Raw genomic sequence first — 27092 nt, 5'->3', positions numbered from 1 at the left:
CCATCTGAGAAAAAGGATAATGGAAAGTAGGGTAGCCCTATTTCCTGTGAAAGAGAAAGGAAGCAATATTCCTGGTGTTTCAAGACAATACAACTTGACATTCAACTTGATGACTATATATTCTAACTATATCATGTTATATATGTCATTCTTTAGGTCATGAGTTCTACTTCATATGTTCTGTCTGTTGTCAAAGTGTAGTTATTAAGTAAGTTTAAAAAATTCACATATTAAAACTTAAAAGCAAAATTTATAATACATTTAAATAGGAATCTTTAGTAAACTAGATTATTTGTAATACTTACTGCTTCAGCTTCTGCTCTTGTCTTGAATGTAATTACTGCATGAAGTGAAGAGTCATCAATCTGACAATCTTCAATTTCACCATATTGCTTTAAATTAAAAACAAGTATTTCCTCCAAATAAATATTTTGAAATATCCAAAATCCTAATGGTTTTTTAAAATATTAAAATACCAAAATATAACCCAGAATACATAACAATTCATGGTGAATAACAGGAAAAAAAAAGGTGAATAATTCATTTTAGTACTTAATATTGTAAGATAAAGGGTGGTTCTATCTTCCAAATACAATTTACAATTCTACATTTTCTAGAATCAAGGAAAATTATACTTGATTGAACTATTCTTTAAATGAACGAAACAATGATCAAAACTGAGCTTCTTTATTATCTTTCCTTTTATAATCATTATTTTGATGCCAGAATATGCCAAATTCTTTCTAAAGCAGAATATTTAATCCTCAGAATATTCTTTGAGGTTTTTGGGTTTTTTTACATCATTCCCAATTTAAAGATGGGGGTGAAAAAGACTAAGAGAACTTAAGTTACTTGCCCCAAAGTAATTAAGTTAATTACCAGGATAAGAGCCCAGGTCTTCTGACCCTGCTTTCACTCTTACCATAGACTCCTCTAGACCACACACACACTCTTTTAAGACATTTAAAAGCTAAACATAGGAAATTATGCTTCTTTTGTTAGATTTTATTTTTTACATGTGTAGGAGGATTTTTCTACAAACAGCAACTTTTATCATATAAAATTCTAGTCCTTTATAAATCATTACTAATACCTTCCTTCTTTCTTACCCAAAAATAAAATTATAAACATAATCTCATCACTCGATACATGCACTCGATACAGAAAAATTCTGTAGAGCATAGTAAAGTGAATAGACTCTAGAATCAGTTAGATCCAAGCTGTCAGTTACTAGCTGTGTAAACTTGAATAACTTACTTAATTTCCTTATGCTTCATTTTCCTCATCTCTAAAATAAGCACAATAAAGGTACCTACCTCATGGAGTTGTCAAGACAATTCATAACATAGTGAGTTATATGAGGCACTCAGAATAATACCTCTCAAAAAAGAAGTGCTCTATAAAATTTTAAGCTATAATTGTTATCCACTGGGACCAGTAGCAGTTTCATTTCTAGGTTGGCTAGATCTAGAATACAATATTAACAAATAAAATTCCATCTTAATTAAAAAAATCTGGATGACCCATGCAATGTGTTTAATTTTTCCTTTAAAATAAATATCAAATAAAACTAAACTATAGAACTTCCCTCTCTAAAGCAATAGTTTAAATCACTCATTTCACAATACCTGAAGGCCCACTAAGTATAAGAATTGTAACATTTCTTCCAGATAATAATTAAACAAACAAAAAACTCCTATAGCTTATTTTTAAAATAATTAATAAAAGATTATTACAAATTAATCAAACTCTTTGGTCAAATAAATAGGTTTAAATTACTCATGTCACTTTCAAAATTTCCCCTTTAATGTATCTATTATCCCCAACGATTATTAATATTTGTTTTGTTGGGCAGTAAGAAAGTACCGCAAAATGAGGAAGAAGATCTTCTCTATCACTCTCTGTAAATGCAGAAATCTCCAATGCCCTGGGACGGTGATCCACCACAGCATGGCCAGGCACACCTCGACCTCGACCTCGACCTCGACCTCGACCCCTGCCTCGGCCATGAGCTGCAGCACCTCGACCTCTTGAATGAATTCCTCTACCCCGACCAGATGAAAGAATCCCTCGTTTGGCAGCCTAGAAGAAATGAGACACACAGATTAAACATCACAATAACTAACATAAGCCAAGTGTTATACTTTGTCAAATTAGACGAACTTTTATACAATTTGACATCATATTCAAATAATGCCTTATAAAAAGACCTCATAATTTAAGTTGGGGTTTTAAAGTGAAAGCAAATTTAAGTAGCTAATAAATTTAGAAAACAAAATAACATTAACTTAAGCAATGTTTTGAAATTATTAAAGGTGTTTTTCTACTAAGTTCTTACTCTCTAAGACATCAGACATTATCACAAAAAGGCTAGCAATTCCTGATTTCCAAATAATACAGTGTTGTTACTTCATAAGTCAGTTTAATACATATATATAAAGTACTTACACACACAATATATGTATTTTCCCACTGTGACTTTCAAACAGTGTTTCTATTTGTTTCCCTGTTGACTTCATTAGGTAGTTATCTCAAATTCATCATTTTGATCACTTACAGTAACATCATACAACCAATGTTGTATAATAACTTATATTCTATCACATCACTCTATATGAATAGCACACCATTCTTTCATTCCACAAATATTTAATGAGTACTTCCTATGTACAAGTCTTTACCTTTATGAAACTCAAATCCTAGAGGAGTAAAAAGAAGACATTAAGCAACTAAGTTTATATTACATGATTAATGAAGAGACTAAAAAAATGAAGAACAGAACATTAAAGATCTGCACAGAACACTAAGATTTACAAATAAACTACTAGAATGGAAGTTTCATGAGGATTTTTACACCCCCCCCTTTTTTTCTCTACTTCATCCCCAGCACATTTAATAGTACCTGGCAGATTGTAGATCCTTTTATTTGCTCAATGAATCAAAGAAAGAACAAAGAACAAGCAACGCAAGGGTAAGGGGCGGGGGTTACAGCATGAACAAAGGAACCAAAGCTGAAAGGAACATAGTACGTCAAAAAACACATAAAATCTGGACCACATGGGATGGAGAGATGAGGCTGGGGAACTAGGAAGAGCCAGATCATGAATAACTTTAAGGACCGCATTAAGGATTTTGAATTTTATCCCAAGATCCACGAACATCAACTAAAATATTTAAAGCAGAGCCCTGACCAGTGTGACTCAATTGATTGAGCATCATCCCATGCACCAAGAAGTCACCAGTTCAATCCCCAGTCAGGGTGCATGTAGGAGGCAGCCAACTGATGTTTCTTTTTCTCTCCCCCTTTCCTCTCTCTCTAAAAATCAATAAAAATATAACTTTTTTAAAAAGGAGAAGTATCTTTTTTTTAATCCTCACTTTTCGGGGGGGGAAACAGCGATGTGAAAGAGATGCATGGATTGGTTGCCTACTGCACGTGCCCCAACCAAGGCCGAGCCTTGCAACCACGGCAGGTGCCCTTGGCTGGAATCGAACCCAGGACCCTTCGGTCCACAGGCCAACGCTCTAACCATTGAGGAAAAACTGCTAGAGCAAGAGAATTATCTTTAATATATATTTAAAGCAGAGAAGTAGAGTGATGAAATCAAATCAGGGTTCAAAATGGTATTCTGGCTAGGGTCTTAAGAACAGAGAAGGAGTAAGAGAGCAGCTGAGACAGCAGTCAGTAATCTACCACCATAACCCAAGCTAATAAAGACCGCTGGTGTAAAGTGGTGGCAATGCAGACAAAGAGCAAACATATTTAAGATATATTTGGAAGTAACGTAGAAAACATGGTAATTAATTGGATATGAATACTGAATAAAAGGAGAGAGTCAATGAAGACTCTCAGATTTTGGGTTTGGGTAATTGTGTAGATGGGGTTTAGGGGCAAAATAAGCACAATTTTGAACTTGCTGAGTCTGAGGATGTAAAGCATTCAAGGAGAAATGTCAAGCAGGCACCACTGCCAAATTTCTGCAAGGATTTCAGTTTTTTTCATCTCAAGACAGTAAATCTTAACATTAGCTAATATAATCTAAAATCCAAATAAACTTCAAAGTTCAAGGATTGTTAATAGAGTAGCATACACAAAAGTACACTATGAAGCACACAGTGCTCCCTGAAAAAGGGAGTCAATGGACAAATAAATTTAAGCAATACTGAGTATTTAATACGTATTTTTGGAGATCCTCAAATTAAAATCGCCTCTAAAAAAACCCGGTAGTACAAAATCATGTTAAAATAACCTTTTCCAAATTTATTTGGCCTCAGAGCTTTTTTTCACTAATACCTGTCAACAAAAAATGGAATTGGTGTGGTGAATGACCACACTCTGGGAAATACTGCATTACTGCATATACTAACTGCAAACTAAAGTTTAGCCATTATAAAAAACAAAGCAAAACAAAACAAACCCCAGAAATATTATTCACTGTTTAGCTATGTCATGATAAAAAACTTAAAACACCACAGTCTGATAAACATACTGATAATAATATTTACTTACTAAAATTATGAGCCACAACTTCTGAAATTATTTGTTTTATAAAACCCCACCAACACAGGCATTAAATCTCCAGAATTGGAGAAAACACAATTTCTATATTAACATAGAAGTAGTCTATCTTTTCTAAAACCTGATACCTTGGGCAGGACACACAAGTAACCATATCAAGTTTCCAGAGAATGCAAAATGTGCAGGTTAAGGATATCATCTTATGGCTTCCTATGACTGTTAGATAAGATAGAGACTTAAAACACACACAGTGGCTGCTAAATGTTAAATCTTTAATAGCTGGATGCCAGTACTCAACACAGATTGTACTATGTCAGAAAAAGATGACCAAATTGCTAGAAAACTTGGAAAAAAGTATTGTTCTCAAATTAAGCAAAAGTAATCATCTAAAATATAAAATTAAATTGTGGCATCAAACAATGATAAATATAGAAAAGTACCAATTAACATTAATGTTGCCATACTTAAAAATGAAATTCTGATTTTTAAACATCATTTTGCTAAATGTTAAAAATTCTCGTGTACAGGAATCAATTTCACTTGATTTTTCTTATATAAATAATCATATGACTATTAAGAAAGCAGTTTTTTTCTCTTTTATAAACATCCACAGCACCATCTATAGGCAAAACTTAAGTAAGCATGTTCTTTGATGTAGTTCGATCACTAGAAGTCTGATCCTTACAGGACTTAATACAATATGCCTATTTACGCATAGGATATCTCTGAAAGAATACCTGAAAAGCCTTTAACAGATTTTGGTCCAGGGAAAAGGACAGACCAAAAATTAAAAAGTAACAGAATTCAAAAGAAGTAGAAAGATTCGTGTGTATAGGTAGAACTGCTGCCATCCCTCACTATGTAACCGATTTTCTCTACTAGCTCTGAAAATTACGTTAACTTCTTCCCTTTTCCTATATCAACTCTCAATATATATGCCAGAGACTGCCAAGAATTGTTGACTAGAATGAAGGGAATGTTTTTTCAAATTAACCACCATAAATACAACCGCTCCTCTTTAGCACACTGTGTAGCTATGATGAAACATACTTCCAGCTGCAATTCTGTATACTTTCTCCTAAGTTCAGTGACTTCTTCTCCAGCTTGCATCTTCTTATATAAATCCAGCTCTGTGTCAAGCAATTCTTTCTGCATCTAGAAAACAGTAATTAATATTTTAGGTGACAATAATTAATATCCTACATTTATACAAAACTTTGTTACAAAGAACTTTTTTACACATTCCCATTTAATCTGTACATTTCTTTTCTATTTCCAGTCCTACTACCCTAATTCAAGCCATCAGTCAACTCTAGTCTACCCTACTGTTAGCAGCTTCCTAATTTGTTCCTACTTCCACTGATTTCCCTGTAATTCATTTTCCGTATAGAAGCCAGAGATTTCTATGGACTGATATGGAGTAATTTTCAGGAAATAACTGTGAAAGAAAAACAAAATACTACGGTATTAACAAGCAATATACAGAATACTTTTATGTGGGAAAGAACACACACACACACACACACACACACACACACACACACACACACAAACCCCCCCCCCCCCAAGGAGGGAAAATAGGGATTAGTGTCAGGCACCAAAGGCGAAAGAAAGGTTTTCTATATATACCTTTTCATAGCTTAGCTTTTGAATGATGTTAATGTTTTACATATTCAAAAAGTAAAATTAAATCAGCAAGAATGAGGGGGATCCAAAACTGAATACAATACAGAAATACATCCAACTTTATCAAATTAATAATATAACCACACAAAAAGAAAAAGTAATCCTAGACCACAGTTCTGATTCTATATCTTTAGTGGAATATATTGTGAGGTTATAAAGAACACAAATAAATTCTAAATTTTACATTTAGTTAGTTGGTGGAAGTGGTATTATTGTAACAATTCTGAGACTACTTGGAATGTACTACAGGAATGAGCAAATGAATGCTGTGTTGATGTTAGTGGAAACCAAGTTGTCATTATGGTAACAGGGAGATAAAATAAGGAAATGAGAGAAGGAAAGGAAGAACCCTGTGGTGTTGGATTAGAATCAGAAATATCAATAGTAACTAATGAATTTATACATGTACACACACACCAAGTATAAATATTGTATATAACTCTGTATGTTTTTTTCTTAATCACTTACCATCTGAAATTAACTTGCTCACTTCTTTGTTATCTCGTTAATTTCCCCCTAGTTCAATAAATACATCCTGTACTGTGCTATCAGAATGTGACTTCTCTGTTCGTTAATGTTTTATACCACAAACTTGTTACAAAATAAAGCTCAAACTCCTCAGTCAAGCACTCAAGTACCTATATCATTTTGTATTCATACTACCTTTTCAAGATTATCCGTTAACTATTCTCCTAATTACTGACTTTTCAACTGTAATCCACAAGATTCCAAAGATTAGTAGAGTTTGTGCTTATTTACTTATTAATTAATGGAGGAAAGAGAGAATGGTAGCATACAATGGTCAAATTTTGAGCAAAGGACATTACCTAAAAGGAAAATGAATTTTAAAATATATAGTGTTTTAATGTTTTTTTAAGTAGTAATATGAAAAACACAAAGTACCTGAGTCTTGGTTTTTATACTTTTTGGAAGACAGCGTCCAGGAGAAGTAGCTTTGACCTCATCTTTCAACTTGGTAATATTTTTTGTCAAAACCTCTAAAGTTTTCATTATTTCTGCTTTATCTTCAGACTTCATTGCTTTGTTTTTCTCTAGTTTTGAAATTAACATCTGCCAGATTTTTAAAAAGAGAAAAATATAAGATACTTATTCCTATTATTATTAACAAAATAAACACAGCAAACTAAATTGAAAATAAGTATCTACTACTTTTAGTTTATGTATTCATAACAAGGACTACAATCACTAAAATAGATCAGTGATGCTAACTATCTCAATTCAAGCCTTAAAGTTGGTTTACTTTCTGAAGAACTATAGTAGTACTGTTTGAGTCTCTTAAAACACAAGAAATTCAATTCAATCCCTGAAAAGTTGTGAATTTGAAATAGTATAAACAACTTTACTTTCTAATCCATTTGTTGATATTACTACCTCTAAATACTCCAGCTCCAAATGGAGTCTGTAACCTAGAATGAATCATAGGAAAAATTTTGCTTTCCCTTCATATAATGGGGTATTAGGAAAATGAAATGTTTAATTACTTTCTTTGTCACAGGGAAACAGTACCTGGTAGCCTAGGAATGATATCCCCAACATGGATAGGGAACAAGAAGATAAACAAGGTATTATGGGGTAGAAGATACCACCCAATATTATAGGTTCTCTGCGTCAAGATGGTTTCAGTTTTTGATGTAAAGCATTGTGATTTCTCTTTATCAAGCATACTCAAAATTAAGTTATAAAAGACAAACATTTTAAATAAAATGTATAGTTTCTATATTTTCAATATTTTGAAATGTCATAACCATTATTACCAGACATAATTAAGAGCAATTCAATGTCATCAACTAGAGCAACATTGTAAAAAAGAAATACTATAAGCTACATAAGTAATTTTTAACTTTCTAGCAGTCACTTTAAAAAGATAAAAAAGATACAGTAAAATTAATAACATATTCAACTTAACCAAAAATATTCAAAATGTTACATTTCAACAAAAATTACTGAGATGTTTTGCTTTTTTTCTTCATACTACATCTTTGAAATCTGGTATGTATTTTACTCTCACAGCACATCTCAACTTGGACTAGACACATTTCAAGTAAATAATAGTCAGGTGTGGCAATTAAATAAAGGTCCTATCTCAATATTAAGAGAAAGGCCCCATTTACTATCTGCTGAACAAAGTATTGCACAGCAGCATACCTGGATAAATACTCATTTTCATTTCAAATTTGATAACCATAGTTCCATTTAAACTACTCCAATTCCCAGCCCACCCTTAAATCTATGCTCTTCATCCCCAATATACTATCAATTGATAATATATTTTACCATTGATAATATTTCAGTTTTACCATTATCAATTAACGTAAATATGTTTCTCAGGAATATCTATATAGTGTAAGCTTAAACTCACTCAAAGTTGTAACATTTATAAATATATTTTGCCAAATCTAGCTTTAATATTTTACCTTCTGTGTTTCAATGTGCTTTTCTAAAATTTCTTGTTTTCTTTTCCTTACATCCTGCTGAAGTTTCAGTGCCTCCTAGAGGAAGGGATAAAAAATATCCTTAGAGTATTTACAATTTTTCCAATAAACAAAATGATTCAAGAGGACAGAAATGGTTGTAACTGCAGAAGCTTGGCAACAAAAATTAAATGCAAAGTTTTCCTATGTAAAATTTAAATATGTATGCAAGTTTTAAAAAATCAGGAAAAACTTTCATTCCAAGAAAAAAATTAATATTTACTGCTACACTGTGGAAAATAAAAGTTTAGTGGCAGCCAACATACTTTTAGTTCCATTTTGTTATGAGCATTGAAAAAACACACACATGCAGAAAAGTTTTCCTACATGCAAATTTTGTACAGTAGTTGTACTTACCTGCTTTTTTTTCTGTGCTTCACTATTATCAACTGCAGAGGGGGAAACAAGTAAGGTTTTTTGTGCAGCCTTCAAAGCAGCTGGATTATACACCGTTTTTGTTAAGCCAGTAGATGTAGATAACACCTACCAATACAAATTCAGTTTGTAAAAAATGTATCAAGCACTCACGATTTTCTAAGTCCTGTTTTCTTATAAAACAACATTAAAGCACTTCTGTCAGAATTTAGAGCAGTGAACTAAATGTATTACATACATATAGTAACTAAATCATTTATTGATTTGAAAAGAAGGGTATGAATGATGGATAAACTATGAAATAAAAAGTTTTTAATTAATACACCTATAGGAAAAAAGCAAAAACAAACATAAAAACTTCAAGAAAAAAGAGTCATTACTACATCACTGAGAAAATATTCGTTACTGAATACATGTGCTAGTGTTCCTACTAACTAAAGCAAAATCTGTAACAAGAGCATGGCACAGGAGAAAACTGGATGTTGTTCCTCAAACAGTTAGCAACTGTTTGCACCTCATGATCATTTGCAATTTACAGTTTGGAAATGAACTTTGTTGCTTTCTTTCTCCATTCCTTTTCTAGCACTGCTCCATCTGCTTCATGTCATCTTATTCCCTTAAACCCAGCTCAGGTTCAGCACAACCAGCCAAGACCGCCACAAAGTCCTAATCATTTCTTTCTTCTACCCAAGTCCTTCCATGAGATTTTATTCCTACAGTTATTAACACATTGTATGCTGGAAACGTATTTATACGTTTTACGTTGACTGGTAGTAGAGTGCGAGATAAAAACTACCCGCAAACAATGTTAAAACATTTAGTAAAAATGACATGATGATATAGTAATTTCTCTTGCTTGTCTACACTGTAAGAGCCTTTAAACAAAAACCATGTCTTTCTCCTGTTACACTTTCTCTTCCAGTACCTACTTCTTGCTACTAATTAATTATAAGACCCTGGGTAAGTACAAGTACCTTTTTGGGCCTCAGTCTGTTTACCTATAAAAGGAGGAAGTTCAGCTTGATGATATCTAATGCTCTTAACAAGGCCATGAAAGGGGGGATTTTTTTGGCTCAGTTCATTGCTATATCTTCAGTGCGTAGAACTGTGCCAGGGCACACCGTAAATATTCAATAAACACTGTGCACTAAATTCAACTAAAATGATGATAAATCTGAGGGGACAAACTTTTCTATACAAGGGTGAAGTTAAGAAAAGTGTATGGCCTCCTATTTTATCCTTCAAAAGCAGTAAGTTGCAAGTTCCATGGGTTGGCTGGTTACTGATTCTTGGAAAGGAGTCTAGGGATCCCTTCAGGGAGATCTATGAATGTTATAAAAACAAAACATGAAACCATATATATTAAAAATGTAATTTTCCAGAGGATATAAATAGAAAAGTACCAATGAGAAAAAAAGCCCCACTTTCTAGCTACTAAAATGTAAATATCTGGGTATCAGAGAAGTAGCGATCTGGACACTGCATTGTAATCTTTTATCATGAAATAAGATCAGGGAACATCACAAAGTTTAGGCAACTCATCACTATTCCTAGTTTTCAAGAATGCTAGCTTCTAAGTAAAATAAAATCCCAGAATACTGCAATTATACTCGTTCCATACAGCACAACTGATGTTTAAAAATAAAAGTTCCTTTTTTTTTTTTTTAAAATATATTTTTATTGATTTCAGAGAGAGGAAGGGAGAGAGAGAGAGAGACAGAAACATCAATGATGAGAGAGTCATTGATCGGCTGCCTCCTGCACGCTCCCGACTGGGGATCAAGCCCGCAACCCGGGCATGTGCCCCCACCGGGAATCGAACCCCTATTGCCTGGATCCTAGGCCGATGCTCAACCGCTGAGCCACGCCCAGCCAGGCTAAACATAAAAGTTCTTTATAATACTTGATCTGTATCAAAATTTCACTGATAATTTTTTGCAATAATGAAAACTAATAGTCAGAAATCACTGACAAATATAAAATGGTTTACTCAGTAAAACATAAGAGTAAAGATAGATTTAGTTTGTAGTCTAACTTCAGTCACCATTCTCTAGAGAAAAATTTCTTCCATGACCTTACCACACCACACAACACCAAACTGTACAATTACATAAAGAATTAGACAATAACTTTACAGGGAGAAACACAAGATAATCTGCTGAAAACAGAGTTTGAGTGTTTCAGAAACTTTCTTGATGACAGTTCCATAGTAAGTTGAAAAGATTTCTGTACTTAAATCAGCTGGAAAATATTTCTGTACTCAAATCAGTTGGAAACAATGAATATCATAACCTTATTTTCTAGTTTTGAAATGTATTTTAGGGTAAAAGCTGTGAGAAAGCCAGAAGAAATGTTTCTTTACTTAAGCAAGCATTTCTCCAATTTCAATGAGTAGGGAATGCTCCTTTTCAAAGTTATTTTATCAGCATCAGATATTAGACTAAACAGTGTTTTTTCAAAGTGAATTCAAGTATCTGGTGAGAATAAGAAGGTCCCTTTATTCCTAGAAAGACACCACTTCCTTGTTTTATTCAGAAACTTCCTTCTGCTAAAATAGAACACCAGCTAACATATTTAACTGAGCTTAAGATCCATCACTGACTATGAAACACAGTATCATTTTATATACCCCTACTAAAGATAAAAAGGCTGCCAATTACAACCATAAACACCAGTGCCAAAATTTAGCCCAATTTCAGAGGTGTAAAGTGTAAAAATAGAATGCCTTAAAACAATGAACTACATGATTGCAAATATTATTCACTATTAAATCTATTTGATTCCAGAGTTTAGACAGTAAGAGTTTGGATAGCAAAATATATCTGTATTTTTAGAAGAAGGAGAAAGAGGAAGAGGAGGAAGAAGAGGAAGAAAAAGAGGAGGAAGAAGAGGAAGAAGAAAAGGAGGAAGAAGAGGAACAGGAGGAAGAAGAGGAGGAAGAGGAGGAGGAAGAGGAGGAAGAAGAGGAGGAAGAAGAGGAGGAGGAAGAGAAGGAAGAAGAGGAAGAAGAGGAGGAAGAAGAGGAAGAAGATCTGTTAAAAAATAAAACCAGTGGAGGGAATTAACAAACCAACAGAAAAGTTTACAATTCCTAAGAACACAGTCAAAGCACAGGCAGTGGACTTTCCAAACTACCCTATCTTCTCAATTTTCCAAACAGGTTTCTGTATGTGCTGTATTTTTACACATGGACTGTATGTACAATGACCTTATTTCATTCACTTATTAATTCCAATTGTTTGTAAGTTCTTTTAAATTTTCTAGATACACAATCATGTCATCTATGAGTAAATATAGTTTTGTATCTTCCTTTCTAATCTTTATGTCATTTATTTCATTTTCTTGCCTTATTGTACTGGTGAGGCCTATACCACTAAAATAAAGTGAGGAGAGTGGACATCCTTTCTTGTTCCTGATCTCAGAGGGAAAACATTCACTATTTTATCATTGAGTATGTTAGTTGTAGGGATTCTCTGCATATATATTTTGTCAAATTAATCAAGTTTCTTTCTATTCCTAGTGTTTAGTGTGATGCTATTATGAATATTGTTTATTCTACTAAGATAATCACATGGGTTTTACCCTCCCATCCCCCACCCCAACTTTATTCTGTTAATATGGTGAAATTAAACTGATTTCCAAATGTTACAACCACCTTGCATTTCTAGAATAAATCCTACCTGGCAAGGATGTATTATTTTTTTCATATCACTGGACTTTTGCTAATACTTTGTCTAGGATTTTTGTGCCTATGGTTCATGAGACAATGGCTTGTAATACTTCTCAGGTTTGGTATCAAAGGTATGTTGAATTCATAAAATCAGTTGAAAAATATCATATACTTTGATGTTAAAATATGTATCACTAATCCTTCTTACCTTTCCAAAGGCCATTTCCCTAACAAAATAGAGGTTATAATCCATTAACACCTCCTTATCTTACTTCCTCTGTAAAATATTACCAGCCGTAACTATTATTAGTACACTTAAAGACAGAGAAAAACAGATTTTTGTCATGGATGAGAATGAAAGGAAACAAAGTATTTTGTAAAAAGTACTACAAAAACAGGTTATTACAAATAAAGTCATCTAAGTATCATTTTAAAATAAGCAATGCCCAAATCTGAATCAAATACAAAAGAAACACAGATGCAATGCTTCACAGCCACACTCTAGAGCAGATGTGCCTTGTTTAAATGCAATAAAAATACAGTATTTGAGGAGTTACATGAAGGAAGCTTATTAATATAATTACTGTATGGTCAATTTTTATTATATTAAGTAAATAATAATCTTTTCAATAAACCTGAATGTTCACTTATGATAGTCTTTTGCCAGCAGCACACAGATGTGTTCTCTATAGCGAAATCTAATTAGAAATTCTAGTGAGAACAACATAATTTAAAGTTAAATTTATAAAATATTTTCAGGGCGCTGGCTGGGTAGCTCTGTTGGTTAGACTGATACACCACGGCTTCGGGTTCGCTCTCCAGTCAGGGCACATACAAGAACCAACCAATGAATGCATAAATAAGTGGAACAACAAACCGATATTTCTTTCTCTCTCTCCTATCCTCCCTCTCTCCAAAATTCAATCGATCAAAAAAATTTTTAATGAATACATAAAATATTTTCAAAGATTAACAGTTTTCTTCCAATAATACTAAACACCTTAAGAGAGACAAAGGGATTAAAGATCTTGTAGAGAAATATTTTAATATCAAAGAAAAAATGTGTAGTCAGTAATCAATTTTTGCTACAATAGCTTGGTTCCCAGAAAATTCTGCATAATAAATAATTTTATATAAATCACATTTCTCTGAAGAAAAAACAACCTTGATAACAATCTTGACTGAGTAATCTTGACAGAGGCCAATGTATTTAAAAAGTCAAAATTAGTCAAAAAAAAACAACAACTATCATAAATTTCCTTAATCTATTTAAAGTACAAAATTACACAATAAAGACAAACTTAAAAATCAAAAGATTACTTAAACAACTGCATTTACAGTTAAGGAAACTGTAAATTTGTTCAGGATCATACAGATTGTCAGCTGCTAAATCAACAGCATAAGTTTCTATATGACATGCAATGTTCCTTCAATTATACCACACAATTTCCCTTTTTAAAGTTCCATGGTAGAGAGGTTAACATATCATCATGCAAAAAAACCCCACAAGATATATTTTCAGATACCAAAAAAATACTGCTAAGAAATAATAACATCCTGTTTCATATGCTTGATATACCTAAAACTGATATAAGAACATTAAATATTTAAGTGAACATTAAATATCAGCTTGCTTATCAAAAATAGAAGGGCTTTAAGGAGAAAATATGAACAGTCTAAACAGTGCGGAGTTTCCTCAAAAAATTAAAACTTGAACTGCCATTTGACCCAGTGATCCTACTTCTAGGAATATATCCTAAGAAACCTGAAATACCAATCAGAAAGAACTTATGCACCCCTATGCTCATAGCAGCACAATTTACAATAGCTAAGATCTGGAAACAGCCCAAGTGTCCATCAGTAGATGAGTGGATAAAAAAGCTGTGGGACACTTACACCATGGAATACTATGCACCTGTAAAAAAGGATCTCTTACCCTTTGGGACAGCATGGATGGAACTGGAGAGTATTATGCTAAGCAAAATAAGCCAGTCAGAGAAAAACAAGTACCATATGATCTCACCCATATGTGGAATCTAATGAACAAAATAAACTGATGAACAAAATAGATCCAGAGATGCAGAAGCATGGAACAGACTGAGGGATCTCAAAGGGAAGGAAGGGATGGGGAAGTGGGTGGGGAGAGACTAATCAAAGAACTTATATGCATAATCTATGAAAAGAGACATTGGTATGGGGAAGGCCTGGGGGTGGGGCAGATGCAAGGTGGGGAAGTCAATGGGGGGAAAAAGGGGACATCTGTAATACTTTCAATAAAGATAAATTAAAAAAAAAACCTAACCAGGATGGTATATGTAGATGCCTTTATTCTTCATAAATCTCCTTATAGTAAGCAGAAACACTCAAACGTTTATCATCTAAATGATCACTCAAACACTACCTATTTAATGGCTACTGCAATATCTTAATATTTAGCTGTATCAATCAGGTTTTAAGTTCCCTCTCTCTTAGCCCTCTCACAAAAATGGAAACTTAGAATAAAGACAAATCACTAAAGGGTTTACTCAATGTCATAACATAAGAAAGGGATAAAATTTTACATTTGTGTATTTATTTGCTTTCAAAATGACAGAAGATACTGGATGGATACTAGTTTTGAGATTACGCCTGCCTTCAATTAAAAAATTTATTTTTATTTTATTTTTTGGGTAATATTTGATTATAGAGAACATTCTTCTATTCTTCCTAAAGCTTCTCTGTATCACTGACCTCTAAGGATTCTGCAGCAAAAATCACTATGGACTAGGGGAAGAGATATCACCAAGAGTAAGCAAAAATAAAATGTTCTTTTTTAAACAGGTCCACTAAAGATGACTGAAAGTTGTATTTTGGAAATAACTGCTTTCCTGAAAAAATCCTTTACAGTATTTTCCAAGTAAATTTTTTCATAAATAGCCCACTGCCATTAGTGATTTTTCACAAATTTAAGTAGTGGTAACTATATTAGTAAATTATACTATCAATCCCAAGTTTGTATCCCTTTTATCCTAAAGCTATACAAAACATGCTTTAAAAAAACCAATAATAAAAACAGTAGCAAAACACATTAGAAAAGTTTTATAAAAGCTATAATTAATACACTTCGATTTCAGAGTCCAAATTTCGACATAAACAGATCCTAAACATAATCAGCTTTTTTACCTCTCCAGAACTGCTAAGTATAAAAGACCTCATATTGTTAATTTTTTCCTTAGTTGCTCATTATCAAGTAAAATAAATCTAACCAAAGTAAATATTTACATGCTGCTAAATTTAAAAGAATAAAGGATACAAATTTAGAGAAAAGGGGGATATCATATGGAAAGGTTTGGAGGTTTTATAGAAGAGGTTAGAGATTTTTTTCAATCTTTAAAATAATGACTAGAATTCAGTTAGGCAGAGAAAAATGCACTCCAGGAAAACCACCACCACAAAAAAAAAAAAAAAGGGCAGGAAACAACAAGGGACAATGAGCAGAAAAAGACTCCTTAGAAAAGAAAGGACTAAAGCAGAGGTAACAGAATCAGAATAATTGACGTATGATGACCTGTGAACCAAGCTAAGTCATTTAGCTGAGGAAATGAAGGTTTCTGTAAGCAACTCACATTAAAATAAGTCTGAGAGTAGGATGGTGGCAGTGTACACTAGAGGAAAGGATGGCAGCTCTGACACTGCATCCATAGTAAGTCACCTGAAGGTGGTAGAGAAAGAGATGTGAACTAAAAACACAAGCCAATGACTCTTCAGGCTTTTAGACAATACAAACTGGAAATGCGTGGTATCACTTCCAGAGGTGAGGGCTAGGAGAAAACATTAACTTGTGTGGGAAATAATGAATTTTCTTAGAAATGTTATGCCTGAAGTAATTCTGAGGTGCCCAAGAGGGAAATCTGATTTAGAAAATGAGATTCGTATTCAAATATCTAGAACTGCCAAAGTTTTACACAGTAAATAAGGAAAATATACTAAGAAGCAGTGAAGAGAACAGGTAAGCTATCTCATGGGGTGCTCTATTTACCTATGAAGTCAATTTCCTACGTAGTCTTCATAATGGAAAGAGCCATGGAGTAAAATTAAGAGATCCAGATTCCAGTCCCAGCTCAGTAACTCAAGTGTATAGGGCAACCAAAAAACTATTTGGGTTTTATCTTCCTTCAAGGTGAGGGTATAGAAATGGAAAAAGATTATCTAATTCTAATATTCTGTGATTTGATATAACTCAAATAAGACTACAGATTAGGGCATTCACTCATACCTAAATAGAAAAAAGAAAGAAAAAAACCCCACATCTATACAGAACTATAAGATAGATACACAAATGGTCTTAATTTAATCAGCACTTGTCCCTTTAAAAAAAAAAAATGACTAAATGTATTGTCAGGCTATACACAATAGCTATTAATTATAAATAAAAATATTACATTTACATCATCTTTTCCAGTTTACAAAATAATTTTAAATAATAAATTTTATTTAATCCCTCACAAAACCTTATGAGCAATATAAATATTACCATCACCATTTTATGATGAAGTAAAAAATTCATAAAGATTAACAACACTGCCCAACATCATGCAGTTAGTAAGTAAAGAGTCAAAGCTCAAACTCAAGTACAACTCCTATTTCATGGCCCTTTCTATTAGACTGCCAGAGTTTTCAAAATAAAACGTAAAATATCTCTAAAGAAAATATAGTAAATACAAAGAAAAAGAAAAAAATGAAGCACATGGAAACTATAGTGAGCGGCAAGTATTAAAATGCTGATGCAAAAAGTAAAAAAAGATAGGCAAATATTTTTCTTTTTCAGCAAATGGAAAGAAAAAGGTAGGAATATGAGATACAGATACTATTAAGAAGCAAAAGTTTGGGACTATAAAAAATTAAAAAATTAAGATGCCATCTGAAAACATTTATGAAGCCAAGACAAACACATCATGCTTCTTCTTACCTTTTCAGTTGCTGAAACAGATGGCTTTGATACAAAACCCAACCTGTCCTTCACAGATAATTTAGTTACATTCTAAAAAAATTAAAATGGAAATATTCAGTGTTTCCCCAAACATATATAAGTCTGCTGGGATTATGAACATTCTGATTCTACTCACATATACTGACTCTGTAAGTATATTGATGTTAATCACAAAACTTGGGCCTTTTTCAAAGACAGAGACAGGAAGAAAATACGTATGGAAAAACAGTATACAGTACTAATCATGAAAAACTCTAATGTAAAATAAGATGTTTAAGTCAGGTGGTTGCTAAAGTCCCCTCCACTGATACAGAATCATAAATTCTTAGAATTCTATGTTAACAAACAGAAAGTTTGAACATTGTAAATATTAGCTTTGAGTAAATAAAGGATGTGTCTGCTTTTTGAGCTTAAAAATAAAAGCCATTCTTTCTTAAAGTATGTTTGTTTTTAGTGAAATACATTGCATTTGCTGATGATTAGTAATAACAGGATTGGGGTGTGTGTGTTTTTAAGTAACTAATAATTTACCAATTTACATTCTGCATGTTTTTTTAATAGAATCTCAATATATTACTTTTCAGGAACTATCCAGGAAAATTTTAATAAGGTGGCATCCATTAGCTAAGTAGGATAGTATATCCTAACTCTACTTTATACAGCAAATGCTGAAAACATCTGGAGACAAAGAACTCTAAGTTTCAGAGACTGAGGGTATAGAAATAAGAAACTGCTACTCAAGTATGGAAGGGCGTGGGAAGGGAATGACATATGGAGAAGAAAATCCAAGAGTAAGGAATAAGTGATGCAAAGTTCTGAGAGAGCTGCATAAGCAACTTGAATCCGTATAATATTAAGCATGCTAAAACCTGATGGTTGAAGCCTTCCTGTCCCAAAAGCTTTCAGTTCGGGCACATAATTATCTCTGGAATAGAATTCTAGTTAAGTGAAAGATGATGGAAAAGATAAGATTCAGTATATGGACCTTAACTTTTCAGGGAGACTTGTTGGAAAATACCTCCTCCACAAAGTGAAAGAGAGCTCTTTCTTATAAATATTAGAGAGAATTTAAGATTCAAATACTATAGAAAAAGTAGAATGTGAAAATATTATAATAGTAACAAAAATATTTTCAGGTGAAGTTCATATATGTATATACTATCCTATTTCTGTATAAAATATATATAATTAACTATAATTCAAATCACCAAGGGAAACTAATTTACTCAGAACCTACTATGTGACAGGCACAATAATAAGACTTTTCATTTACCTGAGGAAGGTCTGAACCGGCACTCTGGGCTTCTGCTGGTTCAATAGTACTTGAGGGTACTGGGCCCAGCCGCTCTTTAACAGATTGCTTCACAACAGGCAAAATGGGCTGCTGGACTAAAGGCTGCATTACCTCAGAACAAGAAAAAAAGTGTTAAACAAGCTGATTAGTTCATGAGCATAGAAAGTCACCTTTGTTATTTTATTACTAAATTGCCCATGCAGAGAAAGTCTTAAAAGTGCAGTTTGTTACCAAAATCTAGCCCCTTCCAAATCACATAAGATGTTTTTCTTTGCATTATATAACTTATTTGTAAAGTGGAGAAAAAAATTCAAATCTACACTTAACGCCTGGCCGAGCGTGGCTCAGCGGTTGAGCGTCGACCTAGGATCCAGGCGATCGGGGTTCGATTCCCGGTCAGGGCACATGCCCGGGTTGCGGGCTCGGTCAATGACTCTCTCGTCATTGATGTTTCTATCTCTCTCTCTCCCTCTCCTTTCCTCTCTCTGAAATCAATAAAGATATATTTAAAAAAATAAATAAAATAAAATCTACACTTAACTATTTTCTTTTTTTTTTAAACAAGCAGGAGAAAGTTAAAGAAGCAAACCGCTGTAAGACACCTCTACAAGCAATTAATCTAACACTACATATTGACTGATTCACTGATTAAAAAAGAGGGAGAAAGGTAGGGAGGGAAGGAAGGAATGATTTCCAAGATGAACCCATAATCTGACTTTGTGGAATATGTAAAGCTATCATGTACTGAGTGTCTCTTATCTACTCGGGAGTTTTCTATATGCTTTGACATATCATCTTATAACTGTCTAAACTAGGAATTAACTTCCAATAAAATGAAAAAAGAGGTTAGAGATATTAAGTAACTTCCTCAAGTCTATGCATTTAGAAGTGGTAGAGGCAGGATCTAAACTCCAAAGTCTACCTGACTGCAATGCCTCTGCTCTTAAATACTATGCTTTCTAAGAAAGCATTTAATTTCACACAAATGTATCTCTTACCTTTGGAGAAGTAGTTTGCAATTGCTGGGTGCTTCCTTCTCTATGCCAATAAACCTTAATAAAGCGATTGTTTAGCACTGCTTCTGTACTTGATATTGCTTTCTTTGCTTCTTCATATGTTGCAAATTGGATAAGGGCACCTTCAGGATCACCATTATAGGCAACCTAAGATGTCAAATATTAAGAACAATGAATTTCCAAATGAATCTGTTTCTTCATACAGTAAAATTCCTCAACAAATAAAATATTGGTCCTTCTAAGTAAGATTCTATCTTTATATTTCCTTAAATCTAGATTATTACCATAGCCTACTTTCAGAAGAAATGGTAACTGAGGACTGTTGAAAGTAGAACAAGAAAATGCTCATTTGCACAGATGTTATAAACAAGCATTCAAATGTTTCACTTTTTACTCCCAATATTAATACTGACTATGATAAATAATCCCTATGTCAATGAGTGACTTTTGGCCAAGATCCAGAGCCAGGAGAAGACAGTATAAACACTTTTAAAGGGGTAATCCCTAATTAAAAATTACAAAAAAGCCATTTGTAAAATTTTCTAAATTTGTAATTCTCACTAAATTATTTCCAAGAGTGCAAGAAAATTTAAGGGGAAAAAATGAAATTTTACACATAAGGAAACTGAGATTCAGAGAGTATATGATTCTGCAGACCCATATTAGTAAGCAGATATAAGGCTTTTCACTTCAAATTTTTTTTTCCCAATAATAGCAGTATTTTCCAAAGTATGGTATATAAACTACTGGTGGTGTGAAGCAATACAAAATAGGGATTAAGAGCACAGACTCTGAATCGAACTGCCTGACTAAAATCTCAACTGCTACTATCATAGGAGCATGAGCAAGTTATTTAACCTTTCTGTGCCTGTTCCCTCTTCCATAAATGGGATAATAATAATCACACTACAGTGTTGAGTTAAATGGTAATTCGTGTAGAACAGAATATATAGTAAGTATTTATTACCATATTCAATAAAGATTTCTGGTAAGAATGATTTTTGGTAGTATTTTGAAAATTATACATTTATTGGGACTTAAAACATCAATTCATCAATATGTTTATTAGGATAAAGTTAAAGGATTTTTTTAAACTTTTTAAAAAAACATGTATAAATAATAATGCAGATACAGCAAAAAGACCAGTAAAAAGATGAGAAAATATCGACCTCACTAGTAATTAAGGAAATGCAAATTGAGCAAGTGAGATACCATGTTTTGCCCCTCAGCTTTGAAAAATTTCTTAAATTTCTGTATCTTTATGCTTATCAATCAATAGCTGATTGATAAGTATATAGATACAGAAATACAAAACAAAAAAATCTAGAATACATAGTAAACTGTTAACAGTGATGTCACTATATTATGGGGATATATGGAGAGAGAAGTATAAGGGACACAAAGAGTTGACTGATGTAGAAACATTTAAAAGAAATTCTATATAAATCTCTATTGCTCTGCCCCAACAAAGCATGCATTTTTCATCTATTACTTTTATGTTACTTTTAAATGGCAATAAGACAAAATTTTCCTAATTATCAACTTTAGTTGTACTCTCTAAAAAAGCCCAGTGTTATTTCACTCCTTTCCACATATTATACAATGTAAGCTCAATACTAAATAACCTCACAAGTTACATACACCAAAGCCAAGGTCTAATTTTAGTGAAGTTAAATACAAACTACACTGATACTGATTTTGAAAAATGTTCAAAAATGGTACAAGGAAAAGCAAATGTTTAAACCAATTATAGATTACATAGTATCTTGGCCCCATCTGTTAAATGTATCCCATCGTAGACAGCAGCAAAAATAATCTGACTAAAGCATCTTGTTGTGATGACTTTAAGAAATTAAGTGAAAACTACAATAAGATTAGAGTTTACCAGTATGATTATTTAACTTTGCTATAATTTTTATGATAACCTCTACTGGGTAAAAAGGAGTTTTGATCAATCAAAACTCCTGCCTTTTCAGAGTACAAAAGTTATTAAAAATCATACATCTAAAATATAAAAAGTTTTATTTCATATGCAATTTTCCAAATTTAGATTACCAAATTTTTCATAATTCTTTACAAAAGTAGTTTTCTTCTATTAAGTTCCCTCCCTAAATAATTAAGAAAAGACAAAAGAATCACTTCATAGCTCTTACCTGTAAGTTAACCAAAGTTCCAAATCGACTAAAATGCTCATTAAGCTTGCTGATATTATTTAATTCTGGAGGAACTTTTCTAAGTTCAAGTTTGGTATTTTCATTTCCAAACTGAACCTTTTTCTGGAAGCCTGGGCTGTTTGTCCTATTAAAATTTGGTCTGTAACAAAAATCAAGTTAATTAATACATTCATTTATATATCCTATCCCTTATCAAGTACAAAGAAATAAAGTTTTACTATTTAAGTTTTATTTTTTTAAAAATTGAAATTACTGATTGATAATGGAAATTTAAATTTTCTTACAAAAAAATGAAGTCTCCAAATTAGTAGTGTTCGCATCTTTCATGAAAGCCAACTGAGAGGGATTCTACTATATCACTTGTACTTGGCACTTTGAATCCACTCCTACTTAAAATTCTTAGCAGGAAAGGTCCTGGCACCCTATTTTAGTCAATTTGCCTATATAACCGTTGTACCATTTCTGCAAAAGCTAGCTTACTGAAATGCACCCTATTTTAAAACGTTTATTAAAAGGTAGGAGTGGCTGTCTCAACCGCTTCCTAACTTAAAAAAAAAAGTCAGAACTGTAGGCCATACGTTTGGCACTTGGAAAAAAAAAGGATAACACGATGGCCCAAGAGGTTACAATAATTGCCTAAAATCACAGAATTAAAGGCAGAGCCTGAACTAGAAATTATCCACCTTTGAGTGATGATAAAAAGCTCCAAAAATGTGCGATCCTAGTCTCTCCTCAAACATGAGTTTATAAATGAATTATCATAAACACCCCAACATTCTGATTCCTTACCTCTTTCCTAAAGCCCTTCCTCGACACTTCAATGCCTATCCAGCCTCTCCCACAACCCTAAAAGATCCCTTTCTAGCTCTTACCAGCAACTGCCCCAGGCTAACGCCTCCTCCCAGACCTGACCCACACTTTTTTCCCTAATAACAAGCTTATGACTACCCTTCATACAGGTAGTATTCAATGGCATCTCTAATATAAGGAGTTTATTTTGTAGGTGGGGGGAGGTGAAAAGAGGAAAAGATATGTCCTCAGCCACTACACCACTTCTATATGAAAACATCTTCCAAGTACCAGACAACTAATTAACAAATTTTCAGAAAACTTACACTTTAGTGGGGTATTGCCTACAGAACAAAATTATATTTTAAAAAATAATACTATCCTATCATAATACTCCAACTACCCTAAAAATTACTGCATATTAAAATTTCTCAATTTCCCCTGCCAGCTTACTTATCAAACCAAGTCTTCTTTGTAGTAACTCCAGGCTCCCCAGAACCAATGGTTCTTTTCCTTGACTCTGAATCCACTACTATCCTCATACTGCTTTTATTAGGAGGCTTTTCTGTTTGAAAAGAAAAGAAAACACAGATTAATATTTTCTGTTTATCATAGCTACATTTCCTTAAATTCATATTGAAAACAAAGTTCTGGTGTTTTATCCAAACATATATTTTAAAAGAAATAAATGTAATTTCAAATATAGTAGTAATCTAAGGGATTTTAACTTATTTCAAATTCACTTCAACCTAACTAAAGAATTAGTAATTCTCACGTGTCAAATTAAAATATGACTCTGGCCCTGGCCAGGTGGCTCAGCTGCTTGGTGCCTTGTCCAGTACATGAAAAGGATGCAGGTTCAATCCCCAGTCAGGGTGTGTACGAGAGGCAACAGATCGATGTTTCTTCCTCTCTCTCTCTCTCTCTCTCCTCCTTCCTCTCTAAAATCAATAAATATATCCTCAGATGAAGATTTTTTTAAAAACTTTATTAAAGACAAGTAAATAAATAAAAATAATAAATATGATTCTGTGGAAAACTTCTAAGAGTGGGGTGGTGGTGGTAAAATCCATGTCACTGTTCCCCTTTGCCATCACTCTTACCACAAATACGACCTTTAAGAACTGATAACAGAGTTGTGATTGAAATGGGCTGCTTAGTTAAGCACCAACGTATTAACATAATTAGGGCACACATGATTTTAAAAGGTAAATATTCAAGATTGAAATGCTGTGCCAAAGAGCTACTGAGTACGTGCTATCAACATTTTACATTTACACAGAATTTCAGTCAGTTCTTTTAACCTGTTATTTCCAAATGACACTGAAGTTTAAAACATGCAAACCTTAATCCCTATAGAAAAATATAGTTTTAAAGTTCTTTTTAAAGATGGATAAAAACTGGTTGTAGAAACCCTATTCTTAGTATTTCTAAACACATAACTAACCAAAAGAACTTGGAATCTGTTTCAGCATAATCTCTCTCATGGCTACATTTTGATCTCTATGCAGGAGATCATATCAATATCTCTATCACACATGAACTCTGCTCTGAGGACCAGTCCTAAATTTCTAACTTCTTGGTTTTCCCTGGCCATCTTCTTCTGGAAATCCCATAGGTATCCTAAAACTATGTACAAAATACAAATTATTTTCCTATCAATGTGCTTTTTAAGTATGAAACATTTAGATTAGTGAAACTACCATTTTCCCAATCATTATTTTATTTCTGACTCTGCCCACATCCCTTCAATTCATCTTGCAAGTATTTCCTCTCAATTCCCATTGAGATAACTTTGGTACAAATTTGCATTCCTTTTCACCTATTCTACTGTCATGAGCTTCTGCTTCTAGATTCTCCTGCCATTGATTTATCCTATAAAGAGAGCTACCAAAATAAGTGTCTCAGAACCCCACTGCTTTCCTCCATCTTCAACCTCTCCCTCTAAACTGACACTTCCCATCAACATTTTTTTTATTATGCATTGGTTTAAGGTGTATAGCTTAGTGGTTACAACCATATACTTTACATATCGTTTCCCAGGATATTTCCAGTACCCAACTGGTACCATTCAAAGCTATCAAATATATCAAAGTATATTATTAACTATACTTCCTATGATTTACTTCCCATGACTATTTTGTAGCTACCAAATTGTGCTTCTTAGTCCCTTCACCTCTTTCAACCAGTGCCCCAAACCACCTCCCCTCTGGAAACCACCAGTTCTACCTATGAGTTTGTTTCAGTTTTATTTGTTCATTTATTTTGTTCTTCAGATTCCATATATAAGTGAAGTCATATGGTATTTGCCTTTCTCTGACTTTCACTGAGAATAATACCCTCTAGATCCATTCATGCTGTCGCAAATGGTAAGATTTCATTCTTTTTTATGGCCAAATAATGTTCCATTATACATATACACACATACACACCATAGCTTTTTTATCCACTTGTCTACTGATGTGCATTTGGGTTGCTTCCATAGTTTGGCTATTGTAAATAACTTGCAATAAACATGGGGGTGCATATATTCTTTTGAATTAGTGTTCTGGGTTTCTATGGATAAGTCCCCAGAAGTAGAATCAATGGGTCACAAGGCAGGTCCATTTCTAATCTTCTGAGGAAACTCCATACTAATATTTCCCATCTACATTACTCCATTTTTAAAAAAGAAACCTCTTAAAACCACTTGACCTTCCAGCTCCAGCCTTGTCTCTCTCCTTACCCTAACAGCTATTTCCTAAGAGATGTCTACACTTGCTAATAACTCTGCTTCCTTACAACCCACACATCTACTAATTCTCTGAAAACTGCCAGCTGCTCCCATTATCGCACTTGCTCTTGCTAAAATTGCTGATGTCCTCACTTGTTGCTTAAGCTTATGGAATACATCCCAGTCTTTCTCTTACTTGACCTCTCAAGAGCATTTAATGCTGTTGATCACCTTCCCCTCCTTATTTTCTCCCCTTGATTTTCATGACTCCAAACTCCCTGCTTCTGTCTTTGCCTTTTAGGATTCATTTTCTCAGTGCCTTATGTAAGCTCCCCTTTCTTTGCCCACTGCTTCAGTGAAGGCATTCTCCAGTTATTTACTTGGACTTTCTAATCTCACTCTGTAGCACTTCCCTAAGACATCTTATCTACTGCCATGACTTCATTCATCAATGTAGTAATTCTCAAGGAGGAAGTATCAGAAACACATTAGCCCGGCCAGGCGTGGCTCAGTGGTTGAGCGTCGACCTAGGATCCAGGAGATCGGGGTTCAATTCCTGGTCAGGGCACATGCCCGGGTTGCGGGCTGCAGCCAATCAATGACTCTCTCATCACTGATGTTTCTCTCTCTCTCTCTCCCTCTCGTTTCCTCTCTCTGAAATCAATAAAGACATGTTTTTAAAAAAAATTAGTTGAAATAGGGAAAGAGACACATTAATTGGCATACATAGTATTTCCTATTATGTTTAACAATCCCTCACTTTCCTATATCCAATGTGATCTGTAGCAAATGCTTCATCTTTCAAATTAAAGTAAACTTTCTCCCTCCTTTGAATCTCCATATCCATTTGCATCTCTAGGATAGCAGTTTTACTGCCTCAGCTTGTGACTATGTCAGTCTAAATTCATCTTCTTCTCCAGTTTAGAAATTTTATCAGAAAGTCTGTCTCCTCTAAGAAAAATTTAAAAGCTATAGTCACTTCCTAAAACATAATTCCTTTTGCTTAAAATACTATAAGCAAACCAATTTCAAATTCTAACATCAAAAGTAAACAAAAGTAAAATACACATCAAGCACAAGTTTGTACAGCTAATTTCATTATAAATGGATAGAATCTATCTTTAGGAATTAAACCATTACTCCCGAGTTTAAATAAACCTACTAAGATTGCAAGTTATAGAAAATACCCAACAAAAGCTACAGTAAAAAATATGTACTTTTGTAAAATTCCTTTCCCCTTGGAAACACCACAAATAGGAAAACATACATTACCTTTTCTCTCAATGGGAGACCAAAGGATTCAAGAAACAAACATAAACACCATCCTTTACTCAACCCCTATAAATGTAGGACCAACTGTTCTTTATAAATGTTTGTCACTCTTGATATTATGAA

At 33.4% G+C, this 27092-nt stretch overlaps 1 protein-coding gene across 8 annotated transcripts in view; it reads right to left on the bottom strand.

Annotated features, from left to right (window-relative positions):
- The window catches only part of RBM26 (RNA binding motif protein 26), an 85316-nt gene that overhangs the window by 20427 nt on the left and 37797 nt on the right, over nt 1–27092 (bottom strand). For 6 of the 8 annotated variants that reach the window (XM_081130706.1, XM_081130701.1, XM_081130703.1 and 3 more), the window contains exons 10-20: nt 23438–23549; nt 22175–22334; nt 20004–20168; nt 18985–19116; nt 17691–17762; nt 9055–9180; nt 8641–8715; nt 7109–7276; nt 5570–5674; nt 1867–2082; nt 306–392 (exon numbers count right to left, since the gene is read on the bottom strand). In XM_081130706.1, coding sequence (XP_080986832.1) covers nt 306–392; nt 1867–2082; nt 5570–5674; nt 7109–7276; nt 8641–8715; nt 9055–9180; nt 17691–17762; nt 18985–19116; nt 20004–20168; nt 22175–22334; nt 23438–23549 — 1418 coding nt within the window. The remainder of the gene's footprint in view (nt 1–305; nt 393–1866; nt 2083–5569; nt 5675–7108; nt 7277–8640; nt 8716–9054; nt 9181–17690; nt 17763–18984; nt 19117–20003; nt 20169–22174; nt 22335–23437; nt 23550–27092) is intronic. The other 2 variants (XM_081130707.1, XM_081130708.1) reach the window with 1 other exon arrangement.

Source organism: Miniopterus schreibersii (genome assembly GCF_964146895.1).
Source record: "Miniopterus schreibersii genome assembly, chromosome: 2".
Lineage (NCBI taxonomy): Eukaryota > Metazoa > Chordata > Mammalia > Chiroptera > Miniopteridae > Miniopterus > Miniopterus schreibersii.
This window is presented reverse-complemented; position numbering and strand designations above follow the sequence as displayed.